The sequence below is a fragment of the Puntigrus tetrazona genome, chromosome 5 (assembly GCF_018831695.1).
Source record: "Puntigrus tetrazona isolate hp1 chromosome 5, ASM1883169v1, whole genome shotgun sequence".
NCBI classification, from domain to species: Eukaryota; Metazoa; Chordata; class Actinopteri; order Cypriniformes; family Cyprinidae; genus Puntigrus; species Puntigrus tetrazona.
The window spans coordinates 15,293,255-15,312,601 of record NC_056703.1 but is presented as its reverse complement, the minus strand read 5'-3'; the positions used below and the strand labels follow the sequence as shown (position 1 = coordinate 15,312,601).

At 38.5% G+C, this 19,347-nt stretch overlaps 2 protein-coding genes across 3 annotated transcripts; one reads left to right on the top strand and one right to left on the bottom strand.

The window, feature by feature from the left end:
- Positions 1-935: 935 nt before the first annotated feature.
- sub1b (SUB1 regulator of transcription b) lies at positions 936-3,763 on the bottom strand. Its single transcript, XM_043238181.1, has 5 exons — positions 3,635-3,763; positions 2,316-2,385; positions 2,022-2,141; positions 1,459-1,567; positions 936-1,280 (listed from the first exon to the last, which is right to left on the bottom strand). Exons 2-5 carry the CDS (start codon positions 2,382-2,384, stop codon positions 1,201-1,203), a joined length of 378 nt encoding a protein of 125 aa, XP_043094116.1. The 5' UTR covers position 2,385; positions 3,635-3,763; the 3' UTR covers positions 936-1,200.
- A 398-nt stretch (positions 3,764-4,161) lies between these two features.
- Positions 4,162-18,746, top strand: zfr (zinc finger RNA binding protein). 2 transcript variants are annotated; one of them, XM_043238862.1, is made up of 20 exons: positions 4,162-4,291; positions 4,509-4,590; positions 7,060-7,345; positions 7,952-8,096; positions 8,371-8,595; positions 8,888-9,126; positions 9,268-9,468; positions 9,742-10,045; positions 10,194-10,387; positions 10,491-10,610; positions 10,721-10,866; positions 10,943-11,108; positions 11,481-11,698; positions 11,782-11,932; positions 12,243-12,384; positions 14,909-15,006; positions 15,901-15,996; positions 16,566-16,677; positions 16,828-16,925; positions 17,045-18,746. In XM_043238862.1, the coding sequence occupies exons 1-20, from the start codon at positions 4,255-4,257 to the stop codon at positions 17,225-17,227; spliced, it is 3,243 nt and encodes a 1,080-aa protein (XP_043094797.1). In that variant the 5' UTR covers positions 4,162-4,254; the 3' UTR covers positions 17,228-18,746. The 2 variants fall into 2 exon arrangements, 1 of the variants encoding a protein (XP_043094797.1); XR_006250970.1 differs by lacking the exons at positions 14,909-15,006; positions 16,828-16,925; positions 17,045-18,746 and having other exon boundaries at positions 16,566-16,584.
- Positions 18,747-19,347: the final 601 nt, after the last annotated feature.

Below are 19,347 nucleotides of genomic sequence, written 5' to 3'. Positions count from 1 at the left end.
AACTGGCCACCAATGTTTCATTTTCTTCTGATGAGCTTTACACTAACAGGTGTTCGTAACATATTCATGGTTTTAGAGACCAATGTTTCAAAGTACACCAGTCTCTGCATTTGGTGACAGAATTGAAGTTGGAGTGAAAAGCTGGTTCAATCAGAACATGAATTTATTACCTCTCGGGAACTAAAATGAACCTCTGAGGTTGCAAGTGATCTCCATAGTAACCACCACCTGAAGTGCAAGCAGTAAAACAGAAAAAGAAATACTCCTTCCTAAGGCAAAGCGTTATGTTCAAACCATAGGATACAGCTGATGCTCAAGAAACAGCCACGATATGAATTGTGGCATATGCTGAAATATCTACACACACAAACATTTCTAATATTTATATTGCACAAAATGCAGTCAATCAATTCTGACACATAAAAGTAATTAATTTTAATGTTTATTCGTATCAAAAAATTTAAAAAAGTGCTTGCACTGTGGTTACCTCTTACAGAAACTACCCCAATAATACTTGCTTTGCACGCAACATCATAAACCATATTGTCTCAAAGACGTGCTGGCTACCATGATTTAAGAGTGATTTAATTTAAACAGCAAATGCAATTGATGCAAGATGGCTCTTCTGGACGGTCAAGTGAAAGGGCTGTTTTTATTCTGGAGTCTGGTCTACGTTTGAGTGGGCGTACGGACCATTATAATTCCTGCTCCCACGCGAAGGCGAGCAAATTGCACACAAGCACTCAGGACTGGACACAACAAGCATCATAAAGTGCCAAACGCCTTCATTTTAAGTCATACATTACTGCTCTGTTTATTGACAGGATCACAACAACTTCCAGTTTAAAAATCTGCACTTTAGGGGACAAAACATAACATGGTTATATTATAAAAAAAAAAAAAAAAAAAAAAAAAAAAAAAAAAAGACTAAAGACTCCAAACCAAAAACGCCTTTATTATGTAGGCAGAGTATGAGAACAATGCAGCTATTGTACTATTAAAATAACCACCCAGTCAATACTTACTATTCACATACATCAACATTTAACAGCAGACAACTGGAAATTAACAATAACAACAAAAAATAGTCTCTTCAAATTGAACATCATACATAGCAGGAAACATTTTGTTAAAGTCCCCGTGTACCAAAGTATGGAACTCTAAAAAGAACCAGACAACCATTCACTGAACAAAGAGCTCTTACAATCTTCTAATTGCATCATCGATGTCCGACATTTGTTCCTTTAGCTGATTCCACTGCTCAGGATTCAATGAAATGCCTAAGGGTAATTCAATACAATTGATGGAACAAAACTACAAACGGCACAATAATAAAATGTAATAGACATAGGAACATTTTATCCGCACTAAAAAAAAAATATTGGTTTGACTAAGACGTCAAAGTAACATAATAATACATAAAATAAATGGGAGAAAAGTAAGTGGCCCCATAATTACCTTTTTTTCCAGGCTTCATCTCACCGGCTTGGTCCATCCAGTACTCCCGAATGTCAATCAAAACCTTGCCTTTGAAATCTCTGACACTGACGTACCTCAGCTTCCCAATCTGTCCCATATAAAGAGATGAATGAGCCACCAGGGACAATAAATAAAAGCTTTGAAATCAACTTTCATTATTAGAATCAAAAAGTCTGATATCTAAAAACAAAGCAAATTGCCGTTTACTGGTTTTCTGTTGGAGTTCTATTAAGAATTTACATAAATCTAAACAAAAAGAACCCAGTAAGAGATGCGTTACTAATCTAAGCTAAAAGCAAAGTTGCATTACAGATCAATAACAATATATTTTACATGTTAAGCCAGGAAGATTGTTTTCTGTGTTTCAATGCACTATGGCTCCTAGTAGAGCAATTCATCTACAAGATCATTTCAGATCAATATTACATGCCCCTGCATTTATTTACTTGATAAGCAGTTCTACTGTATATGGGATGGTATATAATCATTTGGTCATTAATAAATGATAGGGAGGTGAGGACAAAAATGCTGAAAAACTCAACCTGGAACATGTTATCTTCATTGTTTCGGTCACTCTTAGCAGAGCCGCTGGGTTTGGAGCTCTCTCCACTTTTCTGTTTTTTAGCTGGCTTCTCAGGAGCACTCGCCTTCTTTCTTTTGGCCTTTGGTAGAAATATAGAGACAAAACACACAACCTTTCAGGCCTGCAGCACAATTTCAAATTAAATATCTGTGGCTGGTTTCAAGATAAAATCCAAGCAGAAAGCATGAACTTAGTTTTCCAATTGGAAAGGTTATATTCATTTCGTTGCACTCGCGTAAGTCAGTGTTCATACCTTTGTTTCTGTATCACTGTCTGAATCGCTGCCTGAGGTGGAAGACAGCACTTCTTTTGATTTAGGCATGCTGAACACAAACAAGTACAATTTCATGTAAAATGATTTAACATTGCCCCCTCAAGGCCACTTATGGAACGACATTTCAGTATGCAATATACATTTTTTCAGGCATGTTAAACTTGATATATATGCATTTTATTATATATATATATATATATATATATATATATATATATATATATATATATATATATATATATTACAGCGGGTAGCTACTCAATCTCCATTTAGCGAGGGGCCCTTGATGTGAAATCCTGTGCTTTTTACTTACTGCTGCATCACAGAATTTAATGAAATTGTCTCGTAGTTTTCAAAATAACGCAAATAACGAATACGAAAAATTGATTTTATTAATAGGAAAATCCTCTAAACAACAATTGCCACATTACATTAGCTACACGCACAGAAGTCAGTGTTGTTTCTAGAAAAAGCACACTTAAGCGGTTCCTCAGAACAAAATCATTTTAGGACTCCAAATTATTTAGGTTTACTCATCGAGCGTAGCAGTGTACTTACTAACAATTATAAGCCGTGTTGTTGAAGGTGAAAAAAAAGCACAGACACAGTGGAAGTTATTTTAAGATTTTATTCATTTTGCCAGATTTTCTTTGGCCTTTAACGCAACTGTGATATTCCGTGATACTCTTCCATTATACTTGCGGAAACGCTAGTTTGTTTAGAAAGACCGAATGGATATTAAAAAAAAGGGGTAAATTAAATCTTGTAAAAATCCGCTACACGCATTCCCTAAACCGCATGGCTAGCTACATTATGTAGCTCTGCTACTTACACTTTGCAAGTTTTTTTTTTTTTTTTTTAATTCCAGCCCATATGAATTTTGCATTGATTTTTACAAACTTCCAGCAGCATCCCCTCCGCCGATGACTGAAGACGAAAGAGAGGATTGTCATCTTGTTCGAAAAGAGCCATCAAGCAACAAAGACTTGAGGATTCCTCGATCAATAATGACTTCGCTTCAACGATGAACGACATCAAACGGCTTAAAATTGTTTGTTCAACCAAAACTAACTCGAGTCTACGTCCAACACCGGCAAGTAGAGAGGGCTGATTACGGGCCTCTGCTGCATCCCAAAACTAAGGTGGAAAGATAGGCCCTGGATAACACATTCATAATATAAGCGGCTTTTTATGGCTGGTCTTTATATGACTCTTCAAGGTTGCTAATTTTTTAAACAAATGCGTGTTTAAAATAGACAATTTATTATTTAATTTAGTATGAATTGAACAGGACTTACGTTTAACGTTGTGCAGTGTGCTATAACAGTCAGTCACGCTCAGCGGCGGGAAGTCGAGGAATCGATATCCAACCATATGGCTAATAACGTCTCATGAGGCATTGTGGGAAATGTAGTTTTTTTTTTCTTCAACGCAAACCACCACAGTAACAACAATTCTTTAACGAATGGTTCTCGTTATTTGTTCAGAGTCAGACTGATTAAATATTTTTTAAACTTGTTCACATAAAAGTGCGAAAATGGCGGATATATATATATATTTATAACTATTTATACAGCATATACTTTTGTTGGTTGTAGTTTGTTTTCTCATGTTCACATTGTCAGTCCCATATCACTTCGTAATCACAATCACACACACACACACACACACACACACACACACACACACACACACACACACACACACACACACACACACACACACAGTTTTATCTGTTGTGTGTTTTTGGAATAAAAGCTGCACTCGTCGACCTTGAAATGGCGTGTAAGAAAAACTACACTTCCCATCTCTCGCAACGTTCAAACGCGCATGTGCGGTAAGAGCTATATCCTGGTACGACCTTCTCATATAAAAAGGCAGGGTTACGAGTCAGAGTTCGTAAGAGAATAGGAAACCAATGATTCCCATATGTCCAGTAGTCTCCTTCACCTATGGTGAGTAAAATTGGGTTTTTGAAAACACATTAATACATTAGACGCGGTTTCAACAAGAGAGGACGAGATTAAGAGCATGTTATGGGTTTGTGAGGATCGTTAGGGTTTGTTTTGTCGTAGTCTCCTGCGTGTTTTCTTCCTCTACATGATACGGCTCTTCATCATGGTTGCCGTTGCACACAGCCGCTTACCCTCCGTGAATCTTTTCTTTTTTCAGTGCCCAGCCGGCTAGGTGAAGATGTCAAAATGGCCACCGGCAACTACTTTGGATTTACCCATGGTGCTGCCGCCCAGTACAGGTAAGGGCCGAGATGTTTAATGGGGACTGCGGTAATAGTGGTGATACAGTAATGGTGGGATTTGGCCCCTCTGCCTTTGTTGCTGGGTTTGGGTGGGGGTAGGGGAGGGAGCCGATTGGTTATGCTTTAAACCTTCAAATGAACAGCTGGAGAGGAAATGATTCATATTTACACGCTATTTTAAATGCATGCGTTTATTGTATAGGCAGTAAGGCGTTGTTTATGCCTTTGTCTTTTTTTCTTTTGGTGGAGAAAGATATTGACACTAGGGGTATTTATTAGTATTTTAGGCTGATATCTTGCGAATGTGTTTTAATGTAGTTTATCCAGTAACTACAAACAAGGTTATTGTACCGCTAACGTTATACAGTTTGATTCAATTTAACGTTATATAAACATCTGGCGTGGTTACCAAGCGCAGGTGCACAGTTTAAAGCAGTGTAATCATAGATCAAAATAAATTGTTATATCCGTACATTTTTTAGTTTAACATTTTGGTTTGTAACTAATGGGCTAGGCGTAATAAATACTGTTTATGTTAATACCAGATCGGGTTGCCTAGTAAACAGACACGACGCTTATCTCTGAGGGCTTATCCGCGTTGATCCGCGACGTGGGACGTATTCTTCTTTTCTTTTTTTTTTCAATTGAAACTGTTTTGCACTTGTTGTTGACGCGTTTAGATAAACTGTGAATTTAACCAGTGCAGTCAAACTAAAGCGAGCAGACTGCAGCTGTCATCTCTCCTCCAGTTCTGCACTAGAGCGGCTCTGCGCATGACCGTCCATCTCGGCGCTCTTCTGTACACTCAACTGTTTTTAAGACGGAACCGCGAAAAAATGAATGTGCATTGTCGCCCAACACTGTTTAAGAAAAGAAAAAGTCCTTTTCAGACGTTATCGTTCGTTTAAAAGCACTGATTTTAATTTTTATCTTGAATCGGTTGACAAAATGTGTGCGTGTTTGTGGGGAAGGGCGATGTCTTCACGGACGCCTTCAAGGACTCCTTGAATGTCACTACTGATCCGCTTTTTCGAGGCTTTATTTTGCCTAGGTTGACGATTTTTCGGTTCATGTTGTTTTTTTTAGCAACTTAATCATAATGTTCTTGTTTGGGCTTAATGTGCCATACAGTAAAAGAACTTGGCTTCATTTTTTTTTTTTTCAAAGTAGCTGTTAAGTTAGCTAACTTCTGAGCTAGATTGTATTTCTAAGCAGTTTTTACTCCGTTGTTTGCTATTCTTGAGCAGGTGTCCACATTCTATTGGGATTGATGGATTGACAGTTGGGAAGTGTCTGCATTTTATACATGGATGGGTAGTAGTAGATTTAAAGAATTGTTTTTGTTGTTTTGACTTGATTATGACAGCGGATAGCAGACAGGAAGTGAATTGGGACGAGGGAGGGACAGGTTTGGGAAATGTCCTCGAGCCAGTGCTGTGCCACTTTCAGATCCCTGCTAAATTAATACTACCTAGTAATTGATATGTATAGATCAGAGGAAAGTAATGGGAGTTACCAGAGCGGTACCTGATTGGCTTATGTCATGGTGATGATAGGATTACGAGTGGGATCAGGAAAGGGGGAACATTTTCACTTGCATTATTGTTCACCCAGCATTTTTGTAAACTCCCACAAAGTCAGAAATGCCAACGTTTGCTCTGCAGAGACCCCAAACCTGTGTTAAAAAAATGGATACAACACCGGGATTCAAACTTGGTATGGCCATAATGCAATAGCATTATGTCACGCACTAAATCCCCACTGCCTCAAATACAACTCTGGAGCACTATTTTAGGCTTGATGTGTCTCATTATGCATCCTGTTTTGGAAATAAGATATTTCTGAGATTTTCATGAGTTTCAACTCTCCAATGGAAGTTAAATATTAATATAATTAGTTATTGCATATAATTTGGTAGAAAAACTAAGTGTTGAAAATACATGGGCCAAATACATGAAATGTGACGTATGTAGTCTAATGCAAAGACTGCAGGTATTTGGACAAGGCAGGACTCAAAAGTATTTATCTCTGCTGGACAAAAGATGGCTCCAGTTTCTTAAAGTCCACCTTTTAAGATACAAGATGGATGCCTTTTGGTGTGGATTTAGTTTGTTGAAGCTCAAGATAGTTGTGATCCTTTCAGGCCAATGGACGAATGATTCAAATTAGTATTAGTATGATGCTCTAAATGCTCTAAATCATTTAATCCATATCCGATTTGATTTTGTTCCCTGTCAAGCCAGTGGATTTGGTGCATTAAGTCCATCAATCGCTAAAGATTATGAATTCTTCAAAGATAATCTTATGGCATGGGTTAGATGTAACATGAAGGTTAGATTTTGCGTGTGTCATTTCACAATTGTTACGTGTGTTTTTATTTTATTAATGCAACGACTCCAGGTCAACACTAAGAGTAAGTGTAGCTGTCAGTGTTGTCATCTAAGCCTCTCGCTTCCTTCTCTGCAGTCAGCAGCCGGCTGCTGGGGTAGCATACACCCACCCCACTACAGTGGCCAGCTATACTGTGCATCAAGCACCTGTGGCGGCACACACGGTGGCAGCAGCCTACGCCCCTACAGCCGCCACGGTTGCTGTTGCTAGGCCTGCACCAGTTGCAGTAGCAGCAGCTGCGGCTACTGCCGGAGCTTATGGAGGTTACCAGCCAACCCACGCTGCCACGGATTATGGGTATGCACAGAGACAACCGGAGGTACCCCCACCACCGCCACCTGTTACCTCACAAAACTACCAGGTAAAAGAGAGAGAGAAACTTGCCATTTTCACCAGTCTCTATTAGTCATGCATTAAGCTGTTTTTATCACTTGTTTTTAATTTATTATTTTTTTTATATTTTGTGCATACATGCATAAAAATAGGTTATATATATATATATATATATATATATATATATATATATATATATATATATATATATATATATATATATATATATATATATATATATATATATATATATATATATATATATATATATATATATATATATATATATATATATATATATATATATATATATATATATATATATATATATATATAAAACAAAACTGTATATTTGATTTGTGAAGGATCAAGGGCCGATGAGTTACTGGCTGCTGAAAAATAAACATTACCATCACAGGAATGAATGACTAATACACTATCATTGTGAAATGCTACAATTTAGGAAGAATTTCAATGTTGTTGTTTTTAGTGTACTTTTGGTAAGCGTGAAAGGTTTCTGAGAAAAAAATAAAGTAATTACTGACTCTCTAGGTTTGTTTCTGAAATGCTTTCTTCATTTTAAGATCCATGTCCAGTGGCTGAGAATAGACAAGCCTTTTGTTTACTGTTGCAGGACTCCTATTCCTATGTGCGGTCCACAGCTCCAGCTGTAGCGTATGACAGTAAACAGTACTACCAGCAACCTGCAGCTACACCGTCTGTGGCCGCAGCAGCAGCCCAGCCTCAACCCACTGTGGCCGAATCCTACTATCAGACAGGTGTGCTAGACATGTCTCGCCATTTAAATGCAATCAACGCTAAATTTTCATGCTTTTGTTTTTCTGTAAAATGGTCTTGTATTGCTTTTAATGACCAAATATTAGCCTCTAAGGATAAATTAAATGCAATTTGATTCAATTTTCATTTAAATAAGATAAATTATTCCATTATTTTGACAATGTCATCTGAGGGGCACAGAATTAAGTCGAGGTCACACTTTAAATGATTTGGATTGTAAAATGTTCTGAACAACTTTCTTACTCATCCCATTAGCCCCTAAAACTGGATACAGTCAAGGCGCCACTCCGTACACCCAGACCCAGCAAACGCGTCAGGTTACAGCCATAAAGCCAGCCACCCCTAGACCTGCCACCTCAACCTTCTCCATTTACCCAGTGTCCTCTGCTGTACAGCCGGTCGCAGCCGCGGCAGCTGCCTCTGTAGTACCATCATATTCTCAGAGTCCCACCTACAGCACCAATGCTGTAACGTACTCTGGTAAGATCATCATTGTTCAATTCCAAAATATTAGCAGATTTTGGAAACGCTGATCTGATACCATGAAATGATCACTAATTCCTGGTTAAGTAGTTTATTTGATTAGGATTTAACAGAACACAAGTGAAATGTTTTTGCTGGTAGTAATACTGAACCAAACCAATCAGCTTGGCGTAGCTAGGATCATGCTCTACCAAGTGATTTTACATGAACTAGGCTTTATAGATTTACAGTGCAATCCTGTCAGTCTCAGTCTGTGCTGTGGCCAATAATTTCTCTTCTGTGAATTCAGGAACTTCATACTCTGGCTATGAAGCTGCAGTTTATTCAGCTGCCTCTTCCTACTATCAGCAGCAGCAACAGCAGCAGAAACAGGCGGCTGTCGCCGCAGCCGCCACTGCCGCATGGACCGGCAGCACTTTTACTAAGAAAACTCCCTTGCAGAACAAAACACTCAAACCTAAACAACCCCCTAAACCACCACAAATACACTACTGTGACGTCTGCAAAATCAGCTGTGCTGGACCCCAGGTATTTTTTTATAACAGCAGGAAAGATGTTATATTTTATGTATGCTGTGTGTAGTACTGCCTGGACACAAGTATTTTCCTAAGGATCATAATTAATGGTTTGCATGAATTTAACCACAGTATATCTTATCACGGCTTTCAGACCTATAAGGAGCATTTGGAGGGTCAGAAGCACAAAAAGAAGGAAGCTGCATTGAAGCTGTCACAGAGCAGCAGTAGCAGCAGCGGAGGCGGGAGCTCCGCCCGCGGCACACAGAATCAGCTACGCTGTGAGCTCTGTGACGTTTCCTGTACTGGAGCTGATGCCTACGCGGCGCACATCAGAGGAGCCAAACACCAGAAGGTACATGACTCATTCCCTGATCTCGGCACATAATAATCTGCTTTCAGCATGTTTTTTGGCAGCACTATTTTAAAATGCGTATGATTCTGGCTCTTCGTTGTAGAGAGGGCCTCTTAGGGACTCTTAAAATTGTTTGAAGGGGATTGGGTGCCCCATTAGTACAAGAACACTCGATTATGTAATGTCAAGTTGTAATAAGTCAAAATGTGATGGTCGTGGGTGGGATATCGATTATATGTGTGTGTATATAGTAACCGAATTCTGTTTCTATAGGTTGTGAAATTGCATACCAAACTAGGAAAGCCAATACCATCCACAGAGCCCAGTGTTGTTTCCCAATCCTCCAGCTCAAGTACAGCTGCTCCTAATAAAACTGCCAGCTCCAACATCAGCAGCTCAACAAGCACATCGTCCAATCTGTCTTCTTCCTCTGTTTCTGCCTCTTACCTAAAATCTGGCAGCATGGTCAACAACATGGCAGCTTCAGCTGCACAAGGCAAGAGCCCAGTGCCCAGCAGTGTCTCGGTCAACAGCACCTCTGTCAAGAAGGTCAACACACCCAAGATCAACTTTGTTGGTATGTTTTGATGAATCAGTGTTTGTCTTGAAGAATGTTTACAGAACAGATCGTTATTTTTTTTATTTTTTTTTTTTTATTGCCTCCATTTAATGTTGTAATTACATAACATTAACAAAATTCAATATTTGTTGCATTAACAAAACAGGTGGAAACAAGTTACAAACCACTGCTGTTAAAAATGAAGAATCCAAGATGGAGGCAGCTAAAACGGCACAGTCTGCTGTGTCTTCACAAACACAGGACCTAAAGAATGACATTCCTGACCCTCTGTCACCTCAATCAGCACTTGCAGCCCTGCAGAGTGATGTTCAGCCTGTCGGACATGACTATGTTGAAGAGGTATCGCGGGGGGAAAAAAAAAGTCCCAATAGGGAAATGAAAGTCACTTTAAATGTGTTAAGCCATATGCAAAATATAAAATGTTTGTGGTTTGGTCCTTCAGGTAAGGAATGATGAAGGAAAGGTTATCCGGTTCCACTGCAAACTGTGCGAATGCAGTTTTAATGACCCGAATGCCAAAGAAATGCATTTGAAAGGAAGGAGACATCGACTACAGTATAAGGTTACTAAGTGATTTGTTGTTTGCAGTGGTTCTTTTATTATAAATGCAGAACAGTAGAAATCAATGTGGTGTTTTGTCAGTGTAGATGATTGTATATTCCAACTTTGTAGAAAAAGGTGAACCCAGATCTTCAGGTTGAAGTGAAACCTAGCATCCGAGCCAGGAAGATCCAAGAGGAAAAGATGAGGAAGCAGATGCAAAAGGAAGAGTATTGGAGAAGACGTGAAGAGGAGGAGCGCTGGAGGATGGAGATGAGGTGTGTGGGGTTTTTTTTTTTTTTTTTTTTCTTCTTTTTCATATTTTGTGGTCCTAAATTATGTAATTGTTCTCAGGCGCTATGAAGAGGACATGTATTGGCGACGTATGGAGGAGGAGCAGCACCACTGGGAAGAAAGGCGCAGAATGCCTGATGGTGGTTATCCACAGGGTCCACCTGGACCTCCTGGTCTTCTTGGAGTGAGGCCTGGGATGCCCCTTCCTCAACCACAAGGACCAGTGGTAAGTCCTGAGAACTATTACTGCTGAGGAAAACGCAAAATGTATTTTGTGTTTAAGGAATAGTACCATTTTAAAAAGTTTGTAATCCGTAAGATCTTTGCTGAATGAATGCACATTTTAATAAAGCAAAGGTGCATAACGCTGACCAAAAGTAACTAGACCCCATCCTGTCTCGGGTAGATAATGTTGATATAGAATAATAACAGATCCATTATACATTGAACAGTTTCAGAATAATACCTGCAGTACACACTAGGAGTGTTTATTGGATTTTCAATTTGAATATTGCTACTCTACCTACCACTTGAAATGTGTTTATACAAATACTTTTTTTTTTTTCTCTCCTCTCAAAACGCATTGTTTTTGTTGCAGCCTCCACGTCGCCCTGATTCCTCAGATGATCGGTATGTGATGACCAAACATGCAGCTATTTACCCATCTGAGGACGAGCTCCAGGCCATCCAGAAGATTGTATCAATCACTGAACGAGCACTTAAGCTTGTCTCTGACATCATCACAGACCAAGATGCAAGTGCAAGTGCAAAGGGCAAAGAAGAGGATAAAGAAAAGAAAGAGCCTCCCAAAGACAGGTGGGAGAGGAGTGCTCTAATGTTTTTCTAAAGCAAAGCGAAAGAAAAGGGCAAAGCAATATATGACCTCTTGTGCATTGCAGAGTGCTGAAAGGAGTGATGCGGGTAGGCGTTCTCGCCAAAGGGCTGCTTCTACGAGGAGACAAAAATGTCAACCTGGTCCTCCTTTGTTCTGAGAAGCCTACTAAGAATCTGCTAACACGCATTGTGGAACATCTTCCCAAACAACTCACGGTACATGTTCAGTGCAGTGCTAACTGCAATAATAGTCCCGATTTTACTTTTTTGCTATTCAAATGCTTTACATAAGTGGTGTCACATCCTGCTCCTGTAGAATCAATGTCTTGCAGAGTTTAGATCCAATTTTAATAAACCAGCTTTAACCAGCTGGTCAATATCTTTTACGATGACTGGAAACTTCCAGACAGATTTGTTAGAGCTAAACTCGAAGACATTGGCCCTTCAGGAATAGGGCTGGGTTAGGGTTTGCCAGATCTCCATTAGGTGGTTGTAATTCTGTTGTATGCTAACCCATGTTTGTCAGATGGTAACTCCGGAGAAATATGAGGTAAAAGGCTCCATCCAAGAGGCTGCCATTATCCTTACTTCCTCTGCTGAGCCCAAGATGCAGGTGACCATCACCCTCACCTCGCCTGTCATCCGAGAAGAAAACACCCGGGATGGAGGTTGGAAAAGACGTTGCTCACATTAACCGGCTACCTATCAGATTAATATTTCATGCTGATTTGGATAACCTAAGGAGCCCATCTGTTGGCACTGTGGAGATGATGTTAGATTTAAATGCTGGCAGAATAATGTTTGCACCTTTTTAAATTGGAGAAAGCACTATTGTAAGTGGTACAAATTTAAACCTGGTTTGTGCTTGAGCTTGGCCATACATAAGAAATGGCCTACACCGTTTTCTTTTTAAAACTTACACCACTGAGGTAAAGTGCCTCTCTTTATTATCATTTACACTAATTTTGTATGAAGTCTGTAATGTTTTCACACTGCAAAAGGGGTGAAGTCAGTTCCAGTGACTTCAAGTTGCTTTAGAGCCGAGTTCAACACTACCAGGTTTTATCGAACCATCTCAGATGCCAGCAGTGGTGCTCCGGGTCTTCTCTTTGTAACACTTCTTCAGTGCTCTTGAAGCTCTCCCCAAAACAAGCATGATAAGTGTTTGCATTGTGTAAGTCTAGTTAGTCCCGGGTAAGATTCATTTTTGTTTCCTGTGTTCAAGGGGATTGTGTCCTATGCAGAACCAAATGATTTTATTCTTTCCCAAGGGGTCATAGAGTTTGGTCAGGGGTATAATTAAATTCCAGATTTAGTTGCTGAAGAGCAATGGTTGAGTTGGGTCTGAAACCTTAGTTGGAATGCCTACTATGTCCCCACAGGAAACAAATGCGTATATATATTTTTTTTGTCTGGTGGTGAGAAGGTTCACCATTCTGAGGTCCCCTGTTCCAAAATGAAAGTGCTCCCCTGAGAGAAGCAATAGAGTAGAGACTGACGAATTGTGAAATTTGGCTTTTAGATGTTACTTTTTCATTTCTTCAGAGGTAAAAAATGCATTAACCTACAACATTTCCCCAAATAAGAATAACTATATGAATAAATGTTGTCCTTTTTTTTTTTTTTTTTTTTTTTTTTTTTTTTTTTTTTTTTTTTGTCTGTACAATGGAGAGTTTTAGTTGGTAAGAAGCCGCTGAAATGGTGGAATCTTAACTGCAGGCTCTGTGGCCGTGCCACCATTCCTGTTTGGCTCCTTAGGGGAGTATCAGTCAGCTTTTGGGAGGAAGGCTTTGATAGAGGAATCTTTGGTTGGACCTGGGGTTTACAGCCTTCAGTATACATTGAGATATGGGGGTTCTCCAAACCCGATCATGACAGGTATGCATGCAGTGATGTCCTAATCCTCTTGCTGGGAGCTTCATATTTTCTTGCCAGCACGCATTGCTGCCTTCATGTATCCAAAGCTTTTCAAGTCCAGCCCAAAGCCTCCTTGCATTTTCAGCAAATTGTCTCCCATCTGAGGCTACGTCTACCAGCTCCGGAAGGATTTTTGACCAAGGTCCCCCTCCTGAATACCTTCAAACACTTTGCCACACCTACCATTGCCATGCAACCGTAATGGGTCACTACAAATACTCATTTAGCTGTAAACATTGCACATCTCCCTTGATATCCCTGTTTTACATCATCATGATTTACACATCTGGTACCATTTGCAGCCCATCATTATCTTTCCAATGTTTCTGGATCAGTACAATGGCTACTTTGTGTTTCGAAGAATTCCACAAGTATTTTTCATTACTTTTATTACCTCAGTCTTTACTTAGGTCGACACTGGAATCCACAATTTGTTTTTGCCCTAAGAAAAAAAAAAAAAAAAAGGAACTTTAGCCTCAAATGCTCAGTAAACTGGTTAAACAAGAAGTGCAGGAACTGTACATTTCAAAATATCTGATACTAGAAAACTAAAACCATTTTATAAGCTTTGGAAAATACAAATTGGTAATACATTCTCAATGTTTGTTTTTTTTTTTTTTTTTTTTTTTCCACTGTTGTACAAGATCATCCGTAATTTGCAAAATGGCACAATTTTAAACTCCTTTACCGAACTAATGTGTTTGAATACCTGTGATACGATGTGGATTTACAAAGATCACTGTTGCAGTTTTGTGTGAATCTGCCAGCAGTAGCAATTACGGATTGCCACCATATGACTTCTAGAAACTTGAAAATTGTATATTGTCACTTCCAGCAATTTCAAATGGTGGATTGCAGAGCAGTAACTTAAATAGTCTTTATCAAAAGAAAGTAGTGTCATGCTCACTATATGCAGACTATAAATAAATCATGTGTGCATTTCCAACTACAATGAAGAAATCATGCATCTCTATGCCACAGTTTATTTTATTATCTTTGACAAAGGCCTTTATTTCAATTCCATCCTATCTTATTTCTCCAAGCACCACACCACTGACTAAATAGAAGTGCAACAAATGGAAAGTGTAGCTGATCCTTAATGTTGTTGAAAAGATCTAAAGATTCTGCATATGGGGTGAAATGTAAGAAGGCACTTTAAAAGAGAGCAGTGATCAGGAACTGATTGGTATGTGTGGCAATGTGTTCTTGGCAGTCTCTCTGACCTGGTCAAACACCCGTTCCTCACCACCATTTGACAATTCGATCCATTTTTAGATGTAACCTCGAGTATGGTGAAAGACCCAGCGGACGTCTTGGACAGGCAAAAATGCCTTGACGCTCTGGCTGCCCTACGCCACGCTAAGTGGTTCCAGGTTCGGAACATCATTTTACTTTTCTTCTTGTAGCCTTATGAGATGTATTCCTTTTTATTTGTTCATTTTAAGTTGTTTAGTCATTTTTGTTTTTAACTTTTAAACCTCAAAGTTGATTTTTGGGAGGTAAAAGTGATACAAGGATGCAGTATGTAATTTGAAAATTGTGGTACTATTTTTATTTATTTATTTTTATTTTTGCATTCAGTTTTTGGATATGATCTGATCCCTTTTTATTAAAAAAAAAAAAAAAAGCATCCTTGCATGTCATTTTATAAGTCTTGATTAAATACATTTAGCATGTAAAATGATTCCATAAGGCTGCAGAATACCTTTGCATAAAAGTGTCATCGATAAGAGCTTTCATGTTGAGCGTTTGTTTTGTTTTTTTCTCTTTGTTTTTTGTTTTGTTTTTTTTTTGTGATTTTTCTTTTATTTTAATGATTTAGTTTTTCTTGGGAATAGGGATTGAGAGGAAAGGAATATCTGATTAGTTTACTGTGTTGTTGCCATCTCTGCAAATACACAGGCAAAGTAAAGCAGATTTCCTTGACTGCTTCAGTTCCTATGCAACTACTCTTGCAAACTGATCTTTTGTAAAATGAAAGTATATGTTTGTGAAGTATCTGACAACGGAGGTCAGGGTTTACAAGATTACCAGGGAGCCATTCCAAGTGAATCTTGCAAACTTTGAACTCATACTTGTACTAATGGTGAGGTAAAATACTGCTGGAAATGGCAGCTTAAGAAAGCCAATTGGCCCAGCTATTTTTAATCCAATTATAAGCTTCCATTGTGAACAGTAGTGTTGCACCTCTCTCTGAGCTCCGCCATGTTGTATGACACTGTTTTTGTTCTTGTACATTAACTAATCTTGACTTCACTGCACTGAAGGCTAGGGCTAATGGACTCCAGTCATGTGTGATTGTCATTCGAATACTGCGTGACCTTTGTCAGAGAGTACCCACCTGGTCTGCATTTCCTAGCTGGGTGAGTAAAAAATATTGGCTCCTTAAACATTAGCATGTTTTTGAGTCTTCTCTGATACATGGGTATAAAGTGTTGGGACACTTAAATGTGCAGTCAGTTTGTGAAAGTGTGTGTGTGGCTTTTCAAAAGTTGAATGTCAGATATTGTAGCAATGTATGAAGCACAGCTTTTACTTTCTAACCAAGCAGCTTACTGTTGCTCAGCATGCCAAATTTGCATGACCCCGAATTTCATTAAATTAGTGTCGCTTTTATAACGAAGTATATTAAAAATGCTTAGTAGATCTATGGACCTATGGGAATTAACTGGAACTGAGTACATGAGTAAATTATTGACAAGTGAGTTTTCATGACTTGATTTTAGTGTTCCCTTTTAAAGGCACCCTTGTCATACACTCCCTGATGTAGCTCAACTACATCTAATGTAACATGGCTTCCTCAACACTGTTGCTGTGTTTTAAAGCAAAATTTATTATCAGTCCTGTTTAAACAATTTCTTCCTTCACTTTTCATATCATGAGGAAACTGCCATTTGATTATGGTAAAATAACTTACCGTGTTTAATTTAAGGCTATGGAGCTGCTGGTGGAGAAGGCCATCAGCAGTGCCTCTGGACCAATGAGCCCTGGAGATGCTCTGAGAAGAGTCTTTGAATGTATTTCCTCAGGCATTCTGCTGTATGGTGAGATGTGAATTGCATGGATTTATTATATAGCCTTTAAAGTGGTGCGAGTTTGCATTTTATTTAATTTTTTTAATGAACAACATGCATACAGATTCATCTTGATGCTCAATTTAACACTCCTGGTTTGTGCTTTTCTGTGTAACGCAGGTGCTCCAGGATTGATAGACCCCTGTGAGAAGAATCCAACAGATACTTTGGCTACCATGGAAGAGCAGCAAAGAGAGGACATTACATCAAGCGCTCAGGTAATGGACACAGTAACTGCTTTAAGAACGTATACATTATTAACATGCCATAAGAGAATTTTATTTTATAGCATATAGAGTATTTTTAATTTGTGTATTGACCGCTACTTTCTCCACAGTTTGCCTTGAGACTGCTGGCGTTCCGTCAGATTCACAAGGTTCTGGGTATGGACCCCTTGCCTCAGATGAACTCGCGCTTCAACGTACGGAATAACCGCAAGAGACGACGTGACAACAGCGACGGGACCGATGGATTTGAAGCTGAAGGAAAGAAAGACAAGAAGGACTACGAGGGGTTCTGAAGTGCACTACAGTACAGCTAACCCAGCTCTCCCCGCACCCGTTGTAAATCCTGTTCATTCCAGGAATACGAAATGTTGTTTCTGTTGACCTCTGTGCATGCTAATTACTACTACCATGAAGTTTTGTTTTTGAGCTCTGGTGAAGGCCCAATGATGGCCACTTGGGGAAATGCCAGGCTTCATTTCCTTGACGCATAGACCGTAGTCCATCTCTGTCGTTTAGTCTGGTGTCTTGGTTTAAAGATTTGAGATGCGCACAAACCTGAGAGGTTAAGCCTAAAGTTCATGCTCCATTCAGCACGTTGGATGTAATATTTCGCCATCTTCAGATCTTTTACGCGTTTCAGGCTAGGCATTTGTAGACGTCTGAGCTGCGTACTTGTGTCAGTGTGGAACAGATTCTTTATCTTATCCTTCCAGTCACACATGTAAAGTAACTTTGACAATGGCTTCCTTGGCTTTGCAATAAATTGTTTAGGTGTTTTTGTAACTCATGTTTAGAGACATTCCTCTTAAAACCACAAGATCGAGATATGATGATTGATTCATGCGACGCATTAGTCCTGTTGTGATGAATGTGACGTTGACTGGACGTGGATTTTATACAAGCATGTATTTTCCATTGCTGGCGCATTCTGAAGGTTGGGATGGCTTTTAACCATTTGTAAATTTACGTCAATGAAACATCTTTACAACCCTGTTCCTTCTATATGCTTAATCTAAGTGATGTAAGGCTGCACTTGTCCCAAAGTTAGGCTGTAAGTGTGCGCTGATATTCCCAGGCCTCTGTGGTTTAGCTGTATCACGTTTCTGAAAACCCTGACCCTGAAATCAGACCTGGGCTTATACCATAAGTATCTATCAGTTGTCCCAATTAGTTTAATAAAGAATCTTAAGTTACCAGTCAGTTTCATGAATACAGTTTACCAACTAAGCCAGGCTTATTTTAGTTAGTTTGACTTATTTTGAAACAAATCAAATAACAGGCCCATTTGCTAAATTAGTTTGAAACAGGCCCCAGATCAATTGTTCACACAAGGAAGTATTAAAAGCAGAAACATTTGGTCAAAGACGTATATTTTTTTTTCCTTTTATAAATTGTAATTGACCCAGGTCTGCCTGTGTTTTGTGTTCATAATATTGTAAACCCTAAATGTATCTTTAAATGTGATCATAGAGCTGTATGATCTCTAATATGATCATTTACTAAGCCTGTATCTAATCTTGCAATAGATCTTCAGAAACAAATGCCTGTATGGTTTTAAAGCACAGGAATGTTGTTTATGTTCTTTTGTTTTTAATGGATTTTGTTTTACTGGTTAATAGACTCATAGTTGCTTGCCCTTATTTTTGGTTTCTGATTCAAGTTTGTTGAATATCTGTTGAAGATGGGAGGGACACAAGTGAAATATCGGTATTGTAACTGCAGATTGATGTAGACTTACCCTTTGATGCTTGTCATTCAATGTCAAGGTACTACTGCATTACAATGCGTATAATAAAGACATTTCCAGAATTATGTTATTCTTTTCTATTTTTAACTTGGGTATAACTAAAATGAGTGAGATTTAGTTTTGTTTAATGCAATCAAATAAATGATTATGGGGAGACACTGCAGGCAATAACAGTCTTGTTTTGTTTCATGCACCTGTCAAGAGAGATTAAAAATTTGGGGATTAAAAAAACTTTTTTTTTTTTTTTTTTTCCCACACTAGTGGGGGGACCAAGAGATACTAAGTATTTCTGTTACAGCACTCTTATTTGTCAATAGATTTCAGTTACAATACCTTTTTTCTTTTCTTTTTTCTCCTACACTGAATCTTGTTTCAGTAACACACACAACTTTTTATTTTTTTTTTTTTTTTTATTCCTGTTGACAACAAAATACCCAAAATTCTCTCTGAAAACAGACTCCAATCTCAAAATAAAAAAATAAGCAAAAAAAATCTAAATTTTGAAACCGTCTAGTTTTAATTAAATGTCTTATTTGCATATTCAAAACTAACATTTTAGAAAACTTGTAATACAAACAATGCTTTGCAATTATCAATATAACATGGGTAAATAAAGCAATAACTTAAGTTTTTTTTATATAATATTCACCTGCAGTGTCTTGGCTT

Excerpts from the sequence above, each read along its gene's own strand:
- zfr (XM_043238862.1), top strand. The coding sequence starts at position 4,255 with ATGATTCCCATATGTCCAGTAGTCTCCTTCACCTATG. Across the intron at positions 16,678-16,827 it reads CTCAGGCATTCTGCTGTATG|GTGCTCCAGGATTGATAGAC; the intron begins GTGAGATGTGAA and ends TGTGTAACGCAG. Across the intron at positions 16,926-17,044 it reads ACATTACATCAAGCGCTCAG|TTTGCCTTGAGACTGCTGGC; the intron begins GTAATGGACACA and ends CTTTCTCCACAG.
- sub1b (XM_043238181.1), bottom strand. The coding sequence starts at position 2,384 with ATGCCTAAATCAAAAGAAGTGCTGTCTTCCACCTCAGGCAGCGATTCA. Across the intron at positions 1,568-2,021 it reads ATGAAGATAACATGTTCCAG|ATTGGGAAGCTGAGGTACGT; the intron begins GTTGAGTTTTTC and ends TATATGGGACAG. Across the intron at positions 1,281-1,458 it reads GATGAAGCCTGGAAAAAAAG|GCATTTCATTGAATCCTGAG; the intron begins GTAATTATGGGG and ends AATTACCCTTAG.